This window comes from Osmia bicornis, chromosome 15, assembly GCF_907164935.1.
Source record: "Osmia bicornis bicornis chromosome 15, iOsmBic2.1, whole genome shotgun sequence".
Taxonomy (NCBI): domain Eukaryota; kingdom Metazoa; phylum Arthropoda; class Insecta; order Hymenoptera; family Megachilidae; genus Osmia; species Osmia bicornis.
In genome coordinates, this window is record NC_060230.1 from 674283 (window position 1) to 698778 (window position 24496).

Genomic DNA, 24496 nt, shown 5'->3' on the forward strand with positions numbered 1-24496 from the left:
GGGCAAGATAATCAAATATACAGCTGTGGGTATAAATATTATTGCACTCTTGAAATTATTTAAAATGATCTTTTTTTTTTTACCAAGTGCTATATACAAATATGCTTATTAATTTGTACCTTTTAATTACTTTTATAGTATTCTTTCTTAATATATACATTCACAGATGTCTTGTAAACAGTCTCATGTCAAAATTTTGTCATCAATTTATTAACAAATTCAATCTTATCTTTTTGCCGCGAAATACCGTGGTGTTAGCCAAAATTTTGTTACAACATTCATACATATATTTACATATATACATATGTTTGTTCGTTCAACGAGAGATCATATGTATGTATAGGAAGCGAGCCTATCGAAGTTAGCCGAGATGCGCAATACAAGTATGATCTGTCGTTGAAGGAATAATAGTGTATTTGCATCAAAAATTAATTTTATAATGAAATATTTAGCAAAAATAAAAAATGGTCTGGCAGAAAAGTATGAATTTCTTCATATATAATAGATTTAATACTCTCCTGTTGTTTTTATTTATAAAAATAAACAAATTACACAAATACAGATCATTACAGGTTATTTAAGTTACATTTCGTGTATTATTGTTCTTATTATTTATATACAATATAGTTTAATGTAAAAGAGTAACTTTTACATGAACTAAAAAACACTTGTACCATGTTGCACGAAATATTGTTGTCGCTATGGGGATGTTCAACTAATGCTTTACAAATATTAGAAAGTGGTGTAAGATTAAAATTATATTTATTCGTATTATTATTGTCTTTATATTGTTGTTTTATTTTTTTATTTCTGTACATTTAATCTATTACTTTCAGACTATAGATCTTGAAAAATATTTACATCCTGGAGAACGTGTGTTACTTAAAAAGATATTGGATATAGTTGAACAATGTAATGTTATCAGAAATTTTATCCAAGAATGTACTGCATTAGATAGTTCAACATCCAGTGAGGGTATGAAAATCATTAGATTTAATCATTACATATTGTAACTAAACTATGTTTTGACTTATTAATCTTTATATTACAGAATTACAAAATGTGCCTCAAGGTCTATATTTACAGGCTCTTTGCGAAGGAATGGATCAAGCTTTAGAACCATTTCGTGATGATATTGTTGATTTAGAAAATGTAGTTCTTCATGATAGTTATACTCCATTGTCATTAATTCTTTGTCGTGTTCAAAACTATGTATGTTTATTTTCTGTTTTAAATTCTATAATACAGGAGGTAAATAAATATCTTTTATTTATGTTATATAGGTAATTTATGATATATGAATGTATAAAATATTATATAGATAAGAATAATTTATATTTTCACTTTATTTCAGATTCGCACACAAAAAATACATGGTTGTAAACTTCTGCAATGTTTGCATCAAAATATGCACACTGGTATTCCAGAAGTAAAATTGGCTTTAGAAAAGTAAATATTTTGTACTACTATTTTATGTTGTTACTTTCATTTATCTTTAATCATTTTATTTTGATTTAGGATGGCTTATTGTGTACACGTAGTTTTTTATAAGCACTTAACAAGTTGGCTTTTGTATGGTCATTTAGAAGATATGTACAATGAATTTTTCATTCAAAAAGTGTCAGAGGGACAAAGTAGTTTAATACTAGTAGGTAATAAAAATAATTGTATGGAGTCAATAAACGCAAAGTTTGATGTAGATATGTGGAATTATGATATTCGAATAGATATGCTTCCTTCTTATATTAGACCATCCTTAGCAACTAAAATTTTGACCATAGGTCAAACTATTATAATGTTTGGAAACGATCCAAGGCAAAAGAAAGGTAATTTATGCATAAAAAATGATAAATTTTACAAGATACAACTTTCGATGTTTTTTATTTATTTGCAGATTTTTCTACCGTTGATCAGATAGAAAACCCTATATGGGGAGATAAGGAATATGAATATTTTCTTAAATTGCAAAATCTTCAGAAAAAATCTATTTTTAATATTGTTGAATTTGAACATACAATCGATGAATTAAAACAATGTATAACAGAACTTTTGTGGCGAGTTGCTGTCGAAGAAGCACAGCTTGTACAACAACTTAAATTAGTGAAGGATTTTTTTCTTATAGGAAGGGGTGATCTGTTTCTTGAATTCATTAGACTTACTGCACATATATTAAATAAGCCACCAACAAATCATACATCTAGAGATATCAATTTAGCTTTTCAAATAGCGTTAAGAAAAATGCATTTAAATGATGAAAATGCTATGGATAGCTTTAATTTTATAGTACCAGTATCAGTAGAAGAGAGCGAAGATGTTGAAGCAGAAGGTACAGAATTTACTGAGAAAGAACGCGAAGATCCCATCGGTAAGGCTTTTTAATATGATTCATGAAATATGTACTATATATTTTACGTATATATAAAAAAATATATATTTAAAAAATCGGTTCGATAATATACTATTAATGTTTATTAAATGACTGTAGAAAGACGTGGATGGGGTATGGTTATTTTGAAGTACAAAGTCATATGGCCATTGCACTTATTATTTAATCCATCTTCTTTAAATGATTATAATACATTATTTCGATTTTTGTTAAGAGTGAAAAAAACACAAATTGATTTATGGAATCTTTGGAGTGAGCATATGTATTATAAAAATATGTAAGATATATGTAATATTTTATTTATAAAGAAACTAATGTTAATTTATAATTACTAATCTACTTTTCTTACAGCGATATTGGTGTAATTCAGTTAAGAAACAATTTAATTTTTATTATTGATAATTTACAATACTATTTACAAGTAGATGTAATAGAAAGTCAGTATACAATAATGGAAGCAAATATGAAGAATACTCGAAATTTTGAAGATGTACAGAAAGCACACTCTATTTTTTTGGCTAATGTTATGTCACAAACATTTTTGTTAGGAAATTCAACAGAAAGGAAAAATCCTGTATGTTATATTACTTTTATCAATATTGTGGTAGTACTCTGATGCATACACATGTTTATACATTTGATATAACTAAATTGTAAATATTTTTTAACAGGTAAATAAATTAATAAAACTTCTACTACGGCTTTGTGATGATTTTATCTTGCAAGCATCAATGTGGGAAGTTGGTAATTTACTTTTAACGGAAAAACAAGAACTGAAAACATTATCTGATACTCTTGAGAGTTTAATGGGCTGGTTAACTAAAACATTGAACAGAGTACGTGCGCAACCAAGTGGAGAACACTTAGCTCAATTATTATTGAGGCTGGATTTTAATAGATGGTTTAGTAAAAAAATTTGAACAAAAAGTAGACTGCTTAAGTACGAGTTGTAAGAAGGTAATGCAAGAACATATGACGACATATTTATAATATTTTATTTGAAAATTATTCTTTTACTTGCATTTAAGTATTAAATGTGCATCAAACTCAGTTTGTTATATTTTCTAAGTAGTAATAACTTGAAAGCTAGTTTTTAAAGTTAAAAGATGCGATTGTGTAATATTTCAACTTATTACTTTAATTATTAAAATAATATGCTTAATGAATTTAATGATAATTCTGCACATAAATGTAGCATATAAACAATATAAAAATATATTTTTACATTATTAATTGAAAATAAATTATCATTCAGTACAATGTTATGTAAAAGTTTCATTTTCAGGATTTTAATAGTAATTTATGCAATAAATATGAATATAAAAAACTTTAATACTTTTTTCTAATAATATTGTACATAATGTACTATTATACTCCTAATATTTAGCTATAATTTTTTTTAACGCCTTCTAAAATACACATTAAAACGATATATTACTTTATTAAATTTAATCGCTTTCATCATTATAATCATCATCTGTGTATCCATATATTTTGTTGGAATGAAGTCGACTTAATTGTATCGCATTTTTAATTGAGAGATCAGAAGATAAATGTTCAGGCATTAAATCATCATTATTTTTTATCATTGGATCTGCACCAGATTTTAACAATAAATTAACTGTGTCTATGTGTCCACGACTTGCTGCTGCATGTAATGGAGTTTCTCCCATTTTATTCTGTAATAAAAGTGTATATGAAAAAAGTGACATGACAAAAACAACGATACTACGAATATTATACTTACTTGGGCATTAACTACAGAATTTGGTAATTTTAAAAGCTCTTTTACACAGTCTAAATGACCAGCACGTGCAGCCCAATATAGGGAAGTATTACCCATTGCATCTAAACCTGTGCCCGAAACTCCTTCTTTTATGTATTCTTTTAACAATGAAAGATTTCCCCGTCTTGCAGCATCATGTAATGGCAATTCAATTTCTTCAGTTTGTTCTTCAACTACATGCAGATTCATATTATTTCTCTGAACTTATTTACAAAAGTAGTAAATAATAAAATTAAATAGTATATATATATATATATATATAATATTAAACTAACCATAATTAGCAGGAACAAGACCCTCTTGAGTTCCACACTTTGCTCTCCACCAATTTGGTTCTACATCTTTGTCGTATACGTAAAGAAGATCACCTGCTTCAAAGGACAATTCATCTACCTATAAAATATTGTATCTATATACATATATGTGTATTAAAATGATTTATTTTTTTAATTATATTATTAATATATAAACGTGCTTACACGCTGTGCTTTATATGTATACAATGCTCGTACAACTTTAACTTTTCCTTAAAAACAGATAATAAATTAAATGTAGAAAATTATTGCTTAACAGTTATATATAATGAACAAAAAAGGGAAGGTATAGGACTCGCAAACATTACATTTACATTCGTTATTAGTAATACAAATAAACGTTTATTGGGTTATTTTTAAAATTGCTAAGTACAACTTCCACATTGAACTGTACAAACTGGTATGTAGTATTTTTATAAATATACACAAATTCAACATATTTCTTACTAATTTGGATAGTATCTTTTTATACAAACAAGTTATAATTATTTTACATAAAATAATTGTAACAAACACAAATAAAACTAATGATATACTCTTGTTTTTATCATTTACCAGGTTTCCATGTAGTTTTGGGTGGTGCAGGTGCTGTCATAGGTTCATTCATAATGGTAGCCGTACAGTATTTGACAGTAATAATAATGATGACGATGATTGTATGTGAATTGTAAAAGCTATTCACATTTGTGCAATAGCTATATATATGTATGATGTATGTGTGCGAATACTACTCACAATCCATGTCTTCTTTATTTCAATTATAATTTTACAAAACATATGTATATATGTACAATCGTACAATAAAATCTAAATTCTTTTTCTGGCAACTTTCATAAATAACACCATATCTGTAAAACAGAACATACAAATAATTTTGTATACGAAATAGACTTAAGATATTGAATGTAAATACATTAGATACACTTGTACTTGTAATAAAATTAATAATCATAAACCTAATATGTTAAAACGATGACTTTTTTTTATAGTAATACTTACTGAAAAATACTACTAAAACAAATGCTATCATTACCCACATCCAACATCGCCAATATGACGTAGTATGTTCTTGAAGTTTCAATGATTCTGATTTTAATTTAGTTGTATTAACATCAGTTAGTTTGTCAGACCTTTCAAGTAAACCAATATCTTTCTTTATTATAGCGTTTGCTGCTAAAGCATGTTCTTTCATGCTGCTGGTCATAGAAAGCATATTTTCAGCAATTTTCTCTTGAATGTTTCTATTATATTTTAAAAGTGCATCCAAATCATCATCTTGCATATTGCTAGAAAATCTCTGTCTTACACCATCCTCTAATGTTCCTATAAAAAAAAAGAATTAATTGTCATTAGAGATATAAGATTATATGAAACAGAAATATTTATTTACCTTTATCAGTATGAAATAATTCAGTTCTTAATTCTTGATTATATTTTGCTGAAGTTTTTTGATGTATTTGAGTTGTTATATTTGGACCTATTGAATCATTAAATGTAGTAGAATTTTTTGACAGCATCTGTACTGCTGCTACTCTATCTACTGGATTTGTAAGCTTTGTTGTGTTTATTAGTCCTTTCAAAAAATCTATTCGTTTAACATAGCTCATCATAGTATCTTTACATGGTTTGCTACAAAAATAATACTGCTATGAATAAATATAAATTTAATAATGCTACTACTATTGTATTTTACCTTGGTAGTGTTTGCAACTGTTTTATCATATCATCCAAAGCAAAGATGTACTGAAAGAATTAACAAGTTTATTTTAAATAAATTACTTTAATTGAAAAAATGATTTATAACATGCAAATACATGCAATAAAAAAACCTTTTCAAGTTTCCATTCTTTATGAGGATCATCTTTTGCCATTAGTTCGCATCTGGCTAAAAGTCTCTTGATATTAATTTCTTCTCTGGATATTTGATTCATTTTTCACAATTGCTAAACAATCAGAAAAATTATTTATAAGTGCTTATTATGTATTAATTCCGATTTTCAAATCAAATTTTTCCGCTATACTACTTTAGATTTTTCGAAAGCAATTCTATAAAAATTGCAATTAGAAATTACTTTTGATTGTTAAAAATATTGATGTAAAATGAAATAGCAATTACAAATTGCTGACAAAAATATTATGCATTGTATAGATCATATGAACACGTAAGTACAGATATAGAACATAATGTAAACGAAAATGTATTCTGTATGATTATTTGTTAGAAATAATGTTTAAAAATATGAACATTTTTATTTTTTCAAAGTACTATAAATCGTAGTGTATATATGTTTGTATTGTAGTATTCGCTTGTTTTAAATACATATTTATATATATATATATATACATATATATATGCATTCTTAATGTTTTTATGATTCACTTTTTTCTATGGTTTTAAATGTACCGCTACAACTTCATCACTAGGCGATAATAATTTACTGTAAACGGTATAGCACTTCAAATATTCAATACATTTTTTTCATCCAACCAGGATTAACTGACTTCATCAGTAGATGCATTTACAATAGCATGATTGTCAGTTTGATGTATGTGCGATATATTTTATAGGTTGTGAGAGTTCTATACTGATATACGCAATGTATAAACGAGTTTTATTGAAAAGTTTATAACATATAACTATACAAATATCATAAGGAACACGATAATCATAGATAACGATTGACGTTGGTATACTACATCATTTGGGGGGCCGATCCCAGTGCATTTCTCAGTAGATTGACAGAACCGCTAAGATGGCTGATATTAAAGAATCTCCGCCACTATTTGACACCAATGAAACAAAAGTTGACGATTTAGACGACGACGATGAAGATATTTTTGCGTCAGCAATGCAGGTACTCGTTACACTATTATCATATATATATACACATATGTAGTGAAGTTTTACAACCTAAGTACATATCACTTTTCGAAATTCATTTGTTTTTGTATTAAATTAATTTGCGTTTCTATTTTTTTTCCTATCAAACAATAGTAAGTTCAGAGAGAATAACATTTTATGTATGTATATTTATTAAAACGTTTCCTATAATAACAATGATTGTTTAAATTTAGGACCAAAGTCAGTTGGAAGATACTTCTCCCTACAATGGAGTATCAACAATTCAGGCAGAATTACCAAAGTTAACATTACGAGATGCACCTGAAGAAAATTCATTTTCATCTGTATCAAGTCCTGCACCAGGACCTTTAAGCTCACCCCTGGGACCAATGAGTAGCGACATAGGTGATCTTCATGATGTTCCCATAAATGATAACACAGATGTACTCTCAACAAATGCTATGCAAAATCAATCAGTTGATGTGGTATATGTTTAATTACTAATTATTAATACCAAACCAAAAAGAAAATAGAAAATATATAATATTATAATACTTTATAGGTATCAACAGATTCATCCGACGTTTTTTTAAAAATCACAGTAACTTCTCCTCAGAAAATAGGAGATGGTATGGGTGCTTACGTTGCCTACAGGGTTGAGACAAAGACAAACATGCCAATATTTAGAAAAAGAAACTTTAGTGTTATTAGACGCTTCAGTGATTTTCTTGGCCTTCACGATAAATTAACAGATAAATACCTTAGAAATGGTAGAATAATTCCTCCTGCTCCAGAAAAGAGTGTTATTGGTATTGATACAAATATTTTTAATTTATTATTAACTTCAATCTTGATCGATAAAACAACTAAAACAATTATGTAATTAGGAACGACTAAAATAAAAATGTCTGGTGATAAGAGTCAGGAACAGAATTCTAGTTCTACAGAATTTATCGAAAGACGTAGAGCAGCACTTGAAAGATATTTAAACAGAACTGGAGCTCATCCTGTGCTTAGTGTTGATCCTGATTTTAGAGAATTTTTAGAAGCAGGTATATCTTAAGATAAAACAAAAAGATTTATCCTAATGCAATTATATTAATAAAATTATATGTTTTTTAAATAGATATGGAATTACCTAAAGCTACTAATACATCTGCACTTAGTGGTAAAGGAGTGATGAGACTTTTCAGCAAAGTTGGAGAAACTGTTAACAAAATTACATATAAAATGGATGAAACTGATAAAGTAAAATTAAATTTTCACAATTATTATGTTCATAAATTGTAAAATACCTTCTTTCATATAGTTACATGAAGTGTAATGAAAATTGAAGGATTTAAATCAATATAATATTTCAATATTTTCATTGATACAGTAATATTTTTAATTTATCTATGTTGCAGTGGTTTGAAGAAAAAACATCACAAATTGATTCTCTTGATGTTCAATTACGTGCATTACATTCTGCCGTTGATACTCTAACTAATCAGAGAAGAGAATTAGCTACATGTACTGGCGCAACCGCAAGATCTATTGCTGTTCTTGGTCATGGTGAACCAGGAGCGTCTCTTGGAAGGGCATTAGCTCAGTTGGCTGAGACATTGGAAAAGGTGGAAGTAATTAGAAGAGCACAAAGCAACAGTGATCTTTATCAGTTTGCAGAAATGTTAAGGGATTATGTTGCACTTATTGGTGCAATAAAAGTTAGTATTTATTATATATTTAATTAAATTTTATACATTTATGTTTCATTGGATTTAAAATATTGTCATTGTTTTAGGATGTATTTCATGAACGAGTAAAAGTTTTTCAAAATTGGCAACATGCTCAAATAATGTTAAATAAAAAACGGGAACAGAAAGCAAGGCTGGAACAATCTGGTAGAACTGATAAAACAAGTCAAGCAGCTACTGAAGTTATAGAATGGGAAGCAAAGGTTGATAGAGGACAAGAAGAATTTGATAACATTTCAAAAATGATTAAAAAGGAAGTTGAACGGTTTGAACTAGTAAGAGTGGAGGATTTCAAGAAACAGTTAACAGAATATCTGGAGTCCATGTTACAGTATCAAAATCAACTTATTAAATACTGGGAGAGCTTTTTGCCTGAAGCACGAGCAGTTGCATGAACATTCCCGAAATAATAATGAAATTCTTTTTAATATAAAAAAAAAGGAAAATTATGAAAAAAGATACTAATGCATTGTTTTGAAGTAAACTTCTGAATGATAAATAATACTTTACAATGCGTATATATATTTATCAACTTGCAGTACAATAATATTCATGGATAATAGCGAATGGAATAACTTTTATGCAAACAGAAGTTTCGTAAATAATAATTTGGAGTATTGTTAATGCTTTTATAAATTTGGAAGAAACAACTGGTATGGCATATTCATTCGATTTTTTAAATATTCATTTTATGCCAATTATTTTTTAGTGTATCATGCGTTTAGAGTCTTCTTACTATTAGTTTATATTAAAAGTATATAACGCATAATACAGTTTGTTAAGAAATGTTACATGATAATAAAAATTAAAATTGTATAGAGAGCATTAAATATCTATTTGTTAAAACAAAATATAATTATATAATTAATATTAAATTTATGATTTTTATATTGTTTTTCAGAATAACAAGTAGATACTTTAATAAAGTTTAATTAAAATTATTATAATATTATATACTTTGATAAAACTATGGGATAAAAATATATTTTTCTATATGTTAAAGAGTTAACTATAAACTATAATAAAACTGAATCGTTAAATATATTTTATTTCTATTTTATTTATTAAATATCAGTGATAGATAATTGATATGTCTGCACAAATTGGTAAACTTTTTATTAAGTTGGCCAGCTTGTTTTTAGTATTGGCATAGTGTCATAAATACTTACTTACCCTTTCCTATGTATGTATGTGTGTAAGTATGTATGTATGTACCTATCATGTAGCGTATCAGTAATAATTAAATTTGAAATTAGATTATCAGTTTTTTGTTGCGATTAATTGTCAATGAAAATCAACAGAATTCGTGGATGAATTTTGTTCTTACTTGAATTGGTGTTTTGCATACGTGGCAGAAACTGCTACCAATCAGGAAACAGGAGTTTTGATAGGCGTGGCTTCGAACACGTACACTTGCTTGGACGTCCGGCAGCCATAATTCCTGAGAAGAATTGTGTGTGAATTCTTGTCGTGATTCTTTATAGCCAAACACAGTACGCTGTACATTTTACACTCTTCAGTGGAAACGATTTATTGAAAAAATTTTTGGTGAGCAGTGCAGATTTAGCGAATTTACTAGTTTTACTGTTTTAATAGAATGTTAGTATAGGATATATAAATCAATTTGCCGGTTCTACCGATTCGTAATTTAATGTTGAGAAATTTGACTCATCTCCAGCGATTGTGTCGATGATCTGCTTGTCACCCATATGTCATTTTCATTATACGTTCCTCCAAACTTTCACTTGGTAAATTACTGTTTTGCAAAACATTGTATTATATGTATGTATATGTAAATATATATGTATTCTGTGTTCATTTTATATTTTAATATGATATCCTATACATTTTTATGAAATGTACACACTTATAGAAATACATTAGTAATATATTTTTAAATGTGCATTTAAATTTATTATTTAAATTATTGATAAGTTGTACTATATAACAGATTGATAATTTTTGGAAAGGATAGATGCGAGATAAAAGTTATGTACAAATAAATATTAAGCACATTTCTTTATCACCAAATTACTGATTTTAATAAACTAACTTATTTTAAGTTACCGATATCAATACTGAAAAGTAACAGAAATTTTCTTTTCATAGAAATAAGCAAAATGGATGTTCAAACAGGATTGGTGTACGTAGCAGTTGTAGTTATTTCTGCAGCAGTTATTGTTTTAGTGTCAATGTTTGGTATAAAAGAAAAGTCTTATGAAGAAGCAATAGCAGAACAGAGAAAACTTCCTGATGATCTTTTGTTTAGTAAGTAAGATAATGTGATATAATCTGTATGCAAAAATTTTGTGTTGATCAGTTTGTTATGAGCTATTAAATAATTCTTCAATTTTTTTAATAATCTAAATATTGTATATTATATTTTAATCAAGAATTTCATTGTAATGAATAAACTATATTGAAATGTTTATATTATTCAAAAATTAATGGGTATTCAATAATACGACATATAATTGTTATTTTTAGGTAAGAAAGAGAAAAATAAAGAGAAAAAACATAAAAATAAGACTGGGAAGAAGGTAAAGGAGAAGAAAGAAGAAAAGGAGGAAAAAGAAGACAAAGAAGAAAAACCAGAACATATTCAGTTTGAAGAAAATCCTCAAATACTACCATTAGAACCCTTACTAAGGGTAAGTATATTCATTAAATATATGATATTTTATAACAACAATTTTTATAAAAGATATTGTTTTTCTTAAACATATATCATTCCTAAAAAATATATGAAGTAATCAGCATTGATTGACGTTATGATTCATGTAAAGAAACAAATATTAAAGTTATGTATTTAAAAAGAAATTGATTATTTTATATTAGACATTGATAAACTTAATTAAAATAATAATTTTTCTTATATGAAAGATAATAGTAATTTATATTATTTCTTCTTTGAGTACTGTATTATTTGTTTCTAAATTAATTTTTGTTATCTTTACATGCTTATTGCATGTTACACATGTAATAACCATGGTACATCTTTATAAAAGGGAGAACACACATATACGCATTTTGTTATCCTTGTATTTTCACACATCTCATGCATGAAATATGGTATCCTCATATGTTATATGTTACACCTGTATGTCACTTAAGGTCTTTCTATTCTTGAAGTATCACATTTCTATCTGGGTGTTATACAATTCATAAAGGCTAATTGTAACACGTTAGCATAACTCTTTAATAAAATATAGTACCATTTTTTATAAAGTATTTTGTATACTACTTTATCAAAATTAATACACATACTTTATGTGGTGTAAACTTTATACTGTAAAGTAACATCTTTTATTTTCTTTCCACTTTTTTACATTTGTATTGTAGTACTTATTCTTTTTATATTCATGTTATTGTAAACATAACAAATTAGCTAAACTAACTGCACATTCCTATATCAATGTAAAAATTAATTGATGATGTTTTCCTTATTTATTTTTGTGAAAGTCATATGAAGTGTTTTATATATTAAGTTTTATGTACATTATATTCAAATGGACATTATTTCTTATAGCTTTATTTTTATAGCTAAATCTTGTTGCATAAGAAAACAACTTAACACTAGAACTATTGACGTTTGATGCACACTTATTTTTAAGTTGAAAATCATGTAAAAAGTTAAGTATATAAAGAATGAAACATAATTTAATACATACATCCATTCTTCATCTCGACAATAGCTAATATACGTTTCAACAAAAATACCTTGATAAAATTTATAATTTAAAATAAGAAACTTGAAACCAGTCATTTTGACTAGTTTGATAGTTCTAGTGTTAAAAGACAAAAATCAGAAACTGATCAGTCCTGTGATTACATGATTTTCATTTGTTGTTCATGTATTTTGTAATAACATGTTTTTTTAGTATATTTGCATAATATAAAATTTTTATCTAGTAGTGTATTCAATTCTAATTGCAGCATTTTGCATTTTATGATCTTATTTAGCATAATTGAAATCATGCCTTGGTAAGTTAGTTACAATTATGGTTTTAAATACATGTATTGAAATGTTTTATGTTACATATATAATTTTGCATATATCTAATAATTAATAATTAATAATAAAAAAAAATATTCTGGATTCATAAATTTTTAAATAAAATTAACAAGAAAAAATACTAATCTGATATGGAACAAATTAACTGAAGTAAATGTTTGTTTTTTCTTTATTGGCCATTGATAAACAGTTCTAGGACCTCAAGATTAATTTCTATAAATAACTGCTTGACACGTTATGATATTATCTTACTCTTATTGCTACTTTAACTAAATTAAGCAAAATAAGAGAAAGATGTAAAGCATAATGTAACCTGAAAACGTTTAAGATATGTATATTTTTCAAATATTTTACACATTATTATTAATATTAAATTATAAAAAACGTCAATAATATTCTTATATTAAAGTTTAGCAGCTGTATAAGAGATGGTACATTTTAAAATGTAATTTAAACTGTTAACAAAAATTTGTCTGTAAAGATGATTTTTAATTGTTAAAATGTAAAAAAAGTCGAAAGTGTTAATGGATTTATCAATTGCAGGTATATATGTTTATCAAGAAATCAAAATAAATACAGTTTTAAGGTGAAAAGTAAATCAGTATATAAACGGAGTAATAAGTATGAATTATTAGTTTATATAAAATAAATTTTTACTTTGTTTCTATTTCAATTCAATATGTATATTTAAATGAATATAAATAATTCTAAATGTCCATTTTAATATAATGTAAAGTAGTAGATGTACCTCTATAGAAGCGAAAGATTTTTATCTTTACTACTTTTACTTTCTTTGATATATGGAAAACATTTTACATATACATTGAAATCATAGGGGGGTAGCAAAGGAAGTAAGAAGAAAAGCAAGGTTGAAAAGATAAAACCGATTCTTGTAAATAAAGACGAGCCATTGGTTATTGTGACTGAATTAAGTTCTTCACAACCCTTGTCGATAGAGGCTAATCATTTTGACCTCATTCAGCCAAAGGACGACCTCGAACTAGTACGGAGTCATAGTGTGAGTGAATTGCTTTTGGTAGAATATTTTACCGCATATGCATTTCATTCGCCTCTCATAATTTTGCATAGCTTGCTGCTTTTGTAACACAAAAACCATACTTTCGAATAGTGGCAACGTTTATTTATACATATATGATTAATACATTTTTCAGATTTATGTATGTCTGATCTACAAGCTAATCGTAATATGCCCAATTTATTACCACAAAAAATTTGTACACAAAATAAGTTTAAATATTTTAGTGTATCACAGTTATTTTGATTTGTACCTGTTTTTTGTTTTATATGTATCTACATATACAGAATTAAGTTTTGTGTATTTAATTTTAAAAATTACTGAACTTAAAAATTTATTAATTAAATTCTTAATGTATTTATTTCAATATCTTTTGTTTTTAATAGAAAGAAAATTTACACCAAATCGGTCAATCTGAGCCAGTAGCGAATAAATCTCCAAAGGAAACTCCAACAAAATCAAAGAAAAGTGTGAAGGAAAAGGATGCAAAGAAAAAGGATGAAAATGTTAAAGAAGAAAAAAAGGAAGCAACTGCAAGTATTAATGGGCAATCAGTTAATAAGGATTCTATAAAAGAAACAAAAGATGTTAAAGAACAGAAAGAAACACCAGTTAAAGAGGTGAAGGAGGTTGTAAAAGAAACAATTGTACTTTCTGCTCAACTTCCTGCTAAAGAATCTAAAAAGTCAAAGAAGAAGAATGACATTTTAGCACAAATTGGTAAGTTAATATATTAATTATTTTGTTTACGAATTTAAAAATGTATTATGCAAATGTACAGTTGGATATTATTATTATAAAGATCCTGTATTAATGTGTTATTGATTCTTGATTTATATTATGTAAAGCAGAGTACATTTTTTTCTTTTTTGAGAATATTATTTAATACCCTAGTAATAATTGTAATACTTATACATGTGAAATTAAATTATCGATTAAAAATATTGATATTTGTTAAAAGAGTAATTTAAGACAAATATAATTTATTAGTTTATAACAGTTTGATATGTATTGAAATTGAACAACATTTGAAATTGATTAAATATGCTTAAGCTTTACCAGAAATCTACCTTGAGCAAAACAGATTCTCTTCTAAAGTGCTTTGGAATGCAGCTGAGGTAGGGTCAATTCCCCTTCTCTTTTTACAGGTCATTGCCCGTACAGTTACTATCAAGGTCATTCCCATATGAGGAATAATATAACATATTTAGTATACATCTGTTAAGAAGCATTATTAGTTTATTAATGTCAATAAGTATTTATATTATAATAAATTGATATAAAAAGAAAACACGAGATAATTATAATCTAAAAGTACTATAATGTACTAATATTTCATTAGAATATTTATAATTATTATGAATTATTTTAATAAATAATTCTTATTATCTATGTACTCATGTAAGATTCATTCATTTTAGATAATATTTTTTATTTTAGGTGGAGATAGAGATGCTGTTAATGTGTCTCTTTTGATGCCTTTGGTTCAAAAAGCTGAACTTAGCCGTTCTGAAATACAAATTCTCATTGATCAACTTTTAAATAAACAAATGGATAATCCGTCAGAACACTCGGAATGGACAGAAGGTCGTGCAGATCCGGTGATTAAATTAAAGAAACAATTGGCAGAGAAGGAAAAAGCTTTAGCCGATGAGCACGAAGCAAATATCGCATTTCAAAACAAACTGAAAGAATTACGTGCTGAACTTAATTCTGAGAGATCTAGATTATCGGCTAATGTGAGGCAATTAGAAGAAGCTTTAAATGCAAAAGTAACGGAGACTCAAACTTTACATACACGGATGCAACACATTTTAGAAAGTCATGCCGCCGAAAAGCAAGGATTTACTAGACAGATCGAACAGTTGCAAACTAAAGTAAATGAAAATGCTGCGATCATTCATAAAATGCAGGAGGATCAGGGACAAACTCAAGGTCATCTTCAACAAGAATTGATCACACAGCGCAAAAATATGGAAATTCAATTTGCACAAATGCGTGAAAATGAGAATGCTTTGAAAGCACAATTAGCTCAGAAACATGTTGACGTACAAAATCTGCAAAGTGAGTTACAAGAAACTTGTGAAAATACAACAGGTGAAATCGATTTGTTACAACAACAATTAGGACTCATGCAAAACCAATTAATGCACTCAGAAGGGCAGTTACAACATTTTAAAGACTCCGATGACAGATTGCAAGATATGGCTAGACAGCTTGAGGTGAGAAGTAATATTTATAAATATTTTTATTTTTATTAAGAACTTATTCATAAAATGTTTGTAATTATTTATCTAGGAATCGCATCGCGCTCATGCTGATCTAGATCATAGATTGAAAAATGCTCATCGTCATGAACAAGAGCTTCAGAAGCAAGTAAACTCATTGCAAAGTGAATTAAATGCTGTAAAATCAGAAGCTAACAATGTTGCAGCATTAAAGGCAGAATTAAGTAAAGCTCAGTCTGATTTAATGAAATTAAAATCTGAATTGTCCGTTTCCATGAATGAAGCGAAATCTGAAGCAGCTGAAATTACAGCTCTTAAAATGACACTGGTTAATAAAGAAGATGAGTTGAAAAAATCTGAGGAGAAACTTAATAATATACGAGTAGAGTTTAATCAGACAACAGAAAATACAGCTAAGCTGGAGGCGCAGTTGCATGCGACACAAAAGAAACTTGATACGCTTAAAGTCGAATTTGAAAAGGCAATAGAAAATCTAAAGAAAGCACAGGAGAAAGCTAATACTTATAAATCTGATGTGCAGAAATTACAAGAAGAATTGAAACAAAAAGAAATCGAGCTAGAGAAGAGTCGCGCAGAACTTAGAATTGCAAATGAGGCAACAAACGAAATAAAAATGTTAAAAGCTGAAATAAACAGGTTACAATGTAATGATAAAAAATTAAGTGAAACACAGTTACAAATTACACGGTTGCAAGAAGAAAATGATAAACTTTCAATACAGGTACTTTACATCTTAAGAAATAATTATAAATAACATTTTCGTTGAAGTACATGCATTGGTTTTTCAGTTATCGACTTTCACTGATCTACAAAAACAACTTAAACAATTGCAAGAAGAAAACGAATCATTGGCTTCTCAACTGGCGGCAACAACTGAACGACCAGCTGCAGAAGGCCGAGAAAATGGAATCGATGATAATGTTCAAAAGAATGTTCAGCTTGTAGAACAAACTAATTTGTACGTATACACATATGTACATATATAAACTTACAAAATATATAATTTAACATTTAACTATATAGATAAATATGTTTGAAGGTTGGCCCAAAAGGAGAGTCAGTTAGACGCCTTAAAAAAAGAATTAACACATAAAGAGACAGAACTTAGTCAATTGACTGCTCAGGTTGATGCATTACGAAGCGATGTAAACAACCAACGTCGTCTTGCTGTTCGCTTAAACGATGATTTAGAAGCACAAAAGTCTAAAAATAATGTAAGTTATAACGTTCACGAGTAAAACAAAACAGTTGTAAAGCTGAAAATCATTCTTATAATCGAATGATTGCTTCCATCACTTTGCCACTTTTTGAAAATCATTTTCTATGCATTATCGTTTATTTGTACTAAAATATTTTTCTATCAGATTATACCATACTGATCCCTTTTTTTTTATGGTTGGAACAGGAGTTGCGTATGAAAAATTGGAAAGTGATGGAAGCTCTTTCTGCTGCTGAATCGCGCGTTAAATCTAATAATGGCAAGAACGTTGATGTAAGTCTCAATTTTATCCGTTTATTTCTCTTTTCAAAATTTCTTACTACTCTTTCCTTATTTTCCATGTTACATATAAACTGTAATGAACTTAAAGTTTTAACTTACATTAAATGTTCCCTTTTTTAAGTGAAATATTAATGTTTATATTTTTATTTTTAGGAAGTTACAAAAAAGGTGAAATCACAACAAGAAGAATTTACAAAGGCTTTATTACAAAGGATATTCCCGGAAATAAAAGTATCCGAAAAATCCTACGATCAGTGGCTTAAAGTTTTTGAAGAAAGAGTAAACACAGTTTTAATAGACTTAAAGAAGAAGAATGTAGTTGATACACCCTCGGAGTTAGAAAAACAAAACAAAAATTTACAAGACTTGGTTTCACATTATAAACAAATTATTGACGATACAGTAAGTTTTATATTCATTAGTAAACTCTCCAATTCAATTTCAATTTGACAGGTATATTTATTTGAAATATACATATTTACAGGAAGGTATGCTTAATAAACTTCAAAGTCATGTAGAATCGGAAGAAACGAGATGGGAGTCCCAGCTTCGGCAAAAAGAAAATGAAGTTGCAAGTCTTAGGCTTGAGTTAAACGAACTCATGAATAAATTAAATATAAATGAAAAGGTAAATTGAAATATACTTCGTACAAATTTTCATTCGGCATGTTGGAGAGATAAGTAAAAAATTTATTAATGTGTATATAGTTACAAGCCAAAATAGTAGAATTGGAAACTAGGTTAAAAGAGGCTGAATCTTTTAAAGAACAAACCAATACCCAATTACTGGCACTTAGATCTGCACCGCCATTATTTCCGAATGAAATAAATACTCCTGATCTAGCTGCACTGGAAAAACTTCAAGAGGTAAGTAAGAATATCAAAATTCTCTTGAATATAACAAATGTTATGTACTATTTGTAAATTATATTTATCGCAGGAAAAAGCACGATTATCAGAAGAACTTCAAATAGAATGTAATAAAAGAGCAGCAGTAGATGCGGAATTAGATAAGTTACGTTCTGTAGTTACACAACTTCACCAAAAAATGTCACAAATTAAGGTATAAAATATACATTACTATTATAGAAGTACTTTGTATATAGTTTTAAATGAAAGGAATGTAAAGCAGAATAATATTTTAAGTAAATCAAACTGTTTTAATTTTAGAGCGAAGTTCGAGGGAATTGTAGCAATCCAGAACAATCAGTGTTAAATGGGCCGCCAACTTCCGAGTGTTCTAATTCTGAGGTTAGTATACATTGATTCTAATGTTTAATAAGTGTTCTAATTACTTTTTGTCCAGTGCCTTTTATATAAAAGAATTACCAAGCTTCTATTACAAAAAGTTATAGCTATAATGCGAAAATGTGAGAAACTACATAATATTGCAAAATTTTGACTTAAGGTATTACTTATAATTAATTTGTTGCAAGTAATTACTAACAGAAATTCATTGCGTTTTATTAATACTTTACTAAATGTATTAATAATATGATAAAAAAATTTCATATATAGGTATTATTTTGTAAAAGGTATTTTAGTAAAGTAAATACTGTTGTATATAAAAGAAAAACTTTTTAATGGACTACTTTTTTTTTTTAATAGTACAGAATATGAATTTGTTAGTTAATTGTCTTTTACACAGTATTATCTATATAAAAGTCGTTATATTTATTAAATACATAATATGAGCAATAAAATTAATAAATTGAGAATGCATAATAAGATTTCATATAAGTTACATTTATTATATTATATTTTTTTAATATTAACAACAGAAAAGCTCAGTCTTACTTAAAAGTTTGATGACTACTTGGTTTTGTTCTGTTTTTTTTTTTCTCCCAATTTTATAGTATACATAACTTTAGATGTGCTATTATTGGTTTCACATTTTATTTAGCATATATTATTTTGAAATACTCTAAGAAATATATGTGACTTGCTTTAATAAAGTATCAAAAGATAACATTTTTATGGAACGACTATGTATGAACAATTTAATTGTTGTCTGTCTGTTGATTTTAAAACCATTTTTACAACGACAATTTTACAAATTTTTCCATAATTCTCTGATCAAAAGTTTGATAAATTGTCGTCGCTTGATATAATATGTCAATCTCTAAAATACAGCACCCATTAGCAGCACAAAATTTGATAGCTGCATTAGAAAATATTCATTTCAAGAATACAGAGTTCACAAATTGTTCCATTATCAAGCCCATCAATTTGGTTCAGTTTCAAGAAATTGACAACAGCCCCTTTACTACAAAACACTCCTTCAAATCTTGTCATATGACAGATCACAACACACAGCCTAGCTGGAATCCGTTGATGAGCCAGCAGCATAAAAAGCACAAGAAAAAAAAGAAGGTAAACTTCAAAATTGTGAAAAAGGAACAATTACAGGCTCTATTTCTATATAGGTGCATTTCAGTTAGTTATTAAAATAGGAGATATTTTTATTTGGACTCAGTGTCACAAAGAATGTTGTTCTAACAGAATTATTATAATTTGTAATTGTAGCAAAATTACAAATATGATAATTTTGTTACTTAAATTGAATAATATGTATCTTTAGAGCATCATTTTACAATTTGTACATTAATTCCTTGTGATAATTCTGAGTCGTTTGTATTTTATTGCATTATTACAGAATACTATTTGAGTAGTTTATATTTTGAAAGAGTATTTTATAGTAGACTTGTGTTGGATATTTTATTATTTATTGTGGCTGTCTGTGGCTGTTCATTCAACTACAATTTGTATTTATACGTATAATGGCTTCAAATTATTTAATAATTTTTTAATTAAAAATGAAGTCCATTGTAGAAAGTACTTGCAAAACTTTTGTACTATTTTATATTATTTATATCACGAGTTCATTTATAGAATTGATGCAAAAATAAAAAGTGAACGATGGTTATGATATTTAATAAGTTGTAAGCCATATTTGACATGGCTAAAGTATGTTATATACAGCATATTATACATATACTGTATATGTATTTTAGTTTACTTCAGTTTATTTTTAACAAAAAATATTTGAATACGGTATGTATTGCAGGAAGCATGCAATTTTGTATTCGCAATTTTATTCTTTAAAGGAAGAAATAATTTTTCACACAATTTTATTTGGAAAAGCTCGATGCAAATTCTAATAACATATTTATCCCTTTCTCCCAGTGTTTGTTTCATAGAAAGAAAGAATATTGAACATTTTATTAAGTACAATTGTTACTGAAATGCAACAGTGGCTCGTCATGATTCTACGATTAATATGAAAAATTTACTTTGACGTACAAACGCTTATAATATAACGATGAATAACAATTTTGTTATTTTGATTGTTCCGACAGTCCACTAAGAAACCCATGGCAAAAGGGCGCAGATTCGCAGGTATGCAAAACAAAATATGAGATTCTGGAACTTTTTCTTCTTTTGAAAAGGGTTGATGGTAGACTGCTGCTAGCAGTTTATGCCAGGTTTTAATACAATGGTTTATTTTAAAATATTAATTTACGTTGCACACATTATTTTTCGTAGTATTAAAATGTTACATTCTTATTTTAATGAGCATTATTTTATTATTTGCTTACAAATAGTATCATTTTTTAAACAGTTACTGGAAATTATAAGAGAATTACTAAATATGGTATATTGAATATTTACTATAATATCTGGTTAATGTTTCAAAACATATTGTAAAAGATTGAAGATTAGTAATGGATTCATTTAAATCGTAGAGAATATGTTCATATTAGATCAAGAAAATTTTAATTACAAGACATAATTTTGTTTACGTTGCACTTATACATATTTTATTTTACAAGTTTCCCAACTTAAAAAAAAATATGTTTATCAATTTTCTATTGTAAGTTGTTTTAAGTTATAAGCTGTTAAAATGTGTGTGTCCCCAGAAATGTTGCACAATGTTTAGATCATGTTAGCTTTATTTGATTATCATAATGCATTTTGACTGTCCTAGCACATATGCTAAAGGAAAACAATTTTATATAGTTTTATTCTTAATTACGCTATGTTTCATGTTACTGTGAAACCTTTAAATTATTATTTTGTCAACATATGTAAAATTACAGAAATGTATTGGTTGCAGCTTTATTTGAAAATATATCTATAACGTATAGATAGTAAGGGAGCTAATAATTTTGTTTATTTATTTGTTAATTATTCACTTATAGAAACACACAGTATTCTTTGTATAGTTATAGAAACAGTTTGACAAAGAGGAACAAAATATATAACATTGCCAGTGTGGAAAGGAGCTATGTGAAGATGATGGGTATCAAAGAGTATGCATAGCTATATATGGATTAAATTTTTAAAACACAAACACTGGGGTAAAGGGCACACTATGGAAAAATTTTGTTTGCTCTATTAAAATGATTACACAGTTCTTTTGTTGATTTAAATTATTAATACTTTTTCACGACAGCATCATCATTGATTTTCCTTTTTTCTATTTTATTTTATTTTTTTTTTTCATTACTATAAATTTGCATCGCTTTTGCTCTTATTGTTTAATTAATTTTTTTTACAGATTACACATATTGTTGAATATAACTTAATATATTTTTTTAGCAGCCACAATATTAGTAAGAAATATGCTTCTGTAACAAATTGTATTTTATTTTGTCCTGCTATATCATTAAGTTTATGCTGTTGAATTTATATTTTATGATATTACAGTAATGAAACAGAATAGTTAAATGATATTAGTTTAATTGCAATTATGTTTACATTAAGTAAGTAGAAGGATCTTATAATTCAAACAGCATGAATATTATTGATTTAACACACTTTTTATTTTATTTATGTTTTTTTGCTTGCCATAATACATGTACATTTATGTAACCCTCCTATGTAAGATTAATATTTTACTAATATAGAGTTTTTAACATTGCTTTATGTATGGTGATGGATTCTATTTGAAACGTGGTATTAACATTATGTATGTTTATTTATTTGTTCTCGTTATATTAAAAATATATTTAATGAAAGCTATATTTGTTAATGTAATCAATTAGTATAAATTAGCACGCAAGAAATCAATTCAGTATGTACTTCTAATTCTTCCAACAGATACATTTATATGTATTTTTTTAATAAAGTGAAAGGTTTATATGAATACTTAAAATTGCAACTGACAATTAGTTAGCTAAGAAAGTTGATTCTTTTATTTTGTATCTAATGGAATAGCTATTAAAGAAAGAACTATTTTTATTTATCTAGCTTCTTCCAAAAATTGAACACAATAGTAAATCCATTTAATGATTTTTTCAGGGTGGTTCAGGAAAAAAATAACTTCAAAGAGCAAGCTGCGTTAATACAGTGCAAAATCAGATAGTTGATAAAGGAAATAGAAGTAAAATTACACATACTCCAACACTATAAGCAACATGGTAAACTTTGCTATCGAGAAGACTAATATTCTGATGAAATGTTATGTTTCTTATAAAAAAGAGTATCATATTTTATTATGTGAAAGAAAAAAAAAATATAAATAACGAAACTTTTGTAGCTAGACACTAAGAAATAATGAACCTGGTGTTTGTCATAATTGCACAAGTGATGAACACAAAGAAATATATAATTTAAGAATTGCTGCAACTGTGTTTTGTAGATTGCAATATAACAATATTGTTTGAACATTATTTTTGTTACATAAAGCATAAATAGATTTTATCAGTCTTCGTAGCGGTTTATCTGAAATTTATTATAGATATACTGTATCATTTTTACAGTAAAATCTACGTATATATTACGCTTAACAAAACGCACGATACTTTAAACTATGAATGATAAAATAGGTACTTTTATTGTCCATTTTTCTTTTTCTTTTTCTTTTTTTATGGAGTAGCAAACACCAGAGTTTTAGACAATTTTCATATTGTTAAAGCATTTGTATACAAAGCTGAAATCGTTAATGAATTAATGTGCAATAAATAATCGTGTTCATGTGATCACGTGTATTAAAAATAATAGTGTGTTCAAGACTGCTTTTAAGAGCAACTTTCAATTTACGAACAAATTCTTTTTACAAAATACGATGAGGACTAATCATGCACAACTATAGCAAATGTAAGAAAATCTGTTCAGGAATACATTAGAACAGGTTAAAATATAATAAAGTAAATAAGCTATATTAATAGAATTATGGTTTAAATGATCTTTACACAGGAAATTTGAAAATCATGGAATAGATTAATTTAAATCTTATTGGGGCATTTAAAAGAGCGTTTATTAAAGTTTTTATGTTAGTTTATTTTATAGATGAATTATAATTTTTATCGAAATGTTATGTTACATCATGTTGAGAAAAGTAACAATACTCTATTTATAGCGTATTAAATACTTGTTTCGTGAAGTATAATTATTTCGTTTATTTTGCACAAATATTATGCTAAATGCTGTACTTATATTTTACATTTGAATAATTACAAATAGTTGATTAAAAGTTTATTGTTTTATTTGACGTTAGATAATGTATAAGTTTAAATAATAATTTGTAATTGTAGCAAATCAATCTGATGTCATGCTTTAATCTGATGCTTTCAGAAAAATAAAGTTTTTTTTATTAGACATGATAAATACAGGTATTCAAGGTTTA

At 27.0% G+C, this 24496-nt stretch overlaps 5 protein-coding genes across 21 annotated transcripts; 3 read left to right on the forward strand and 2 right to left on the reverse strand.

Moving 5' to 3' along the window:
- Positions 1 to 198: 198 nt before the first annotated feature.
- Positions 199 to 3646, forward strand: LOC114872986 (gamma-tubulin complex component 4). Of its 2 annotated transcripts, none has more exons than XM_029180792.2 (10): positions 199 to 480; positions 563 to 744; positions 837 to 975; positions 1052 to 1251; positions 1355 to 1449; positions 1519 to 1826; positions 1895 to 2365; positions 2486 to 2663; positions 2738 to 2960; positions 3058 to 3646. In XM_029180792.2, the coding sequence occupies exons 2-10, from the start codon at positions 676 to 678 to the stop codon at positions 3304 to 3306; spliced, it is 1932 nt and encodes a 643-aa protein (XP_029036625.1). In that variant the 5' UTR covers positions 199 to 480; positions 563 to 675; the 3' UTR covers positions 3307 to 3646. The 2 variants fall into 2 exon arrangements, with proteins under 2 accessions (XP_029036625.1, XP_029036626.1); XM_029180793.2 differs by having other exon boundaries at positions 573 to 744.
- A 52-nt stretch (positions 3647 to 3698) lies between these two features.
- LOC123988524 (osteoclast-stimulating factor 1-like) lies at positions 3699 to 5234 on the reverse strand. The gene is made up of 5 exons (XM_046288887.1): positions 5042 to 5234; positions 4652 to 4698; positions 4448 to 4565; positions 4134 to 4345; positions 3699 to 4065 (listed from the first exon to the last, which is right to left on the reverse strand). The coding sequence occupies exons 1-5, from the start codon at positions 5091 to 5093 to the stop codon at positions 3835 to 3837; spliced, it is 660 nt and encodes a 219-aa protein (XP_046144843.1). The 5' UTR covers positions 5094 to 5234; the 3' UTR covers positions 3699 to 3834.
- On the reverse strand, positions 5218 to 10480 carry LOC114872992 (vesicle transport protein USE1). Of its 7 annotated transcripts, none has more exons than XM_046288883.1 (6): positions 10392 to 10480; positions 6316 to 6429; positions 6180 to 6229; positions 5877 to 6115; positions 5486 to 5809; positions 5218 to 5334 (listed from the first exon to the last, which is right to left on the reverse strand). In XM_046288883.1, exons 2-6 carry the CDS (start codon positions 6415 to 6417, stop codon positions 5294 to 5296), a joined length of 756 nt encoding a protein of 251 aa, XP_046144839.1. In that variant the 5' UTR covers positions 6418 to 6429; positions 10392 to 10480; the 3' UTR covers positions 5218 to 5293. The 7 variants fall into 7 exon arrangements, with proteins under 7 accessions (XP_046144839.1, XP_046144840.1, XP_046144838.1 ...); XM_046288884.1 differs by lacking the exon at positions 10392 to 10480 and adding an exon at positions 7184 to 7273; XM_046288882.1 differs by lacking the exon at positions 10392 to 10480 and adding an exon at positions 6959 to 7060.
- On the forward strand, positions 7236 to 10612 carry LOC114872990 (sorting nexin-2). Its single transcript, XM_029180796.2, has 8 exons — positions 7236 to 7341; positions 7562 to 7813; positions 7891 to 8137; positions 8216 to 8380; positions 8455 to 8576; positions 8735 to 9034; positions 9112 to 10259; positions 10420 to 10612. The coding sequence occupies exons 1-7, from the start codon at positions 7240 to 7242 to the stop codon at positions 9457 to 9459; spliced, it is 1536 nt and encodes a 511-aa protein (XP_029036629.1). The 5' UTR covers positions 7236 to 7239; the 3' UTR covers positions 9460 to 10259; positions 10420 to 10612.
- Positions 10522 to 24477, forward strand: LOC114872985 (kinectin-like). Of its 10 annotated transcripts, none has more exons than XM_029180781.2 (18): positions 10522 to 10612; positions 11174 to 11332; positions 11552 to 11715; positions 13915 to 14097; positions 14502 to 14835; positions 15556 to 16337; positions 16414 to 17085; positions 17153 to 17322; positions 17404 to 17578; positions 17770 to 17856; positions 18019 to 18267; positions 18350 to 18493; positions 18574 to 18732; positions 18806 to 18928; positions 19036 to 19116; positions 20104 to 20238; positions 21225 to 21264; positions 23170 to 24477. In XM_029180781.2, exons 2-18 carry the CDS (start codon positions 11185 to 11187, stop codon positions 23211 to 23213), a joined length of 3690 nt encoding a protein of 1229 aa, XP_029036614.1. In that variant the 5' UTR covers positions 10522 to 10612; positions 11174 to 11184; the 3' UTR covers positions 23214 to 24477. The 10 variants fall into 10 exon arrangements, with proteins under 10 accessions (XP_029036614.1, XP_029036615.1, XP_029036616.1 ...); XM_029180782.2 differs by having other exon boundaries at positions 22092 to 23179; XM_029180783.2 differs by lacking the exon at positions 21225 to 21264.
- Positions 24478 to 24496: the final 19 nt, after the last annotated feature.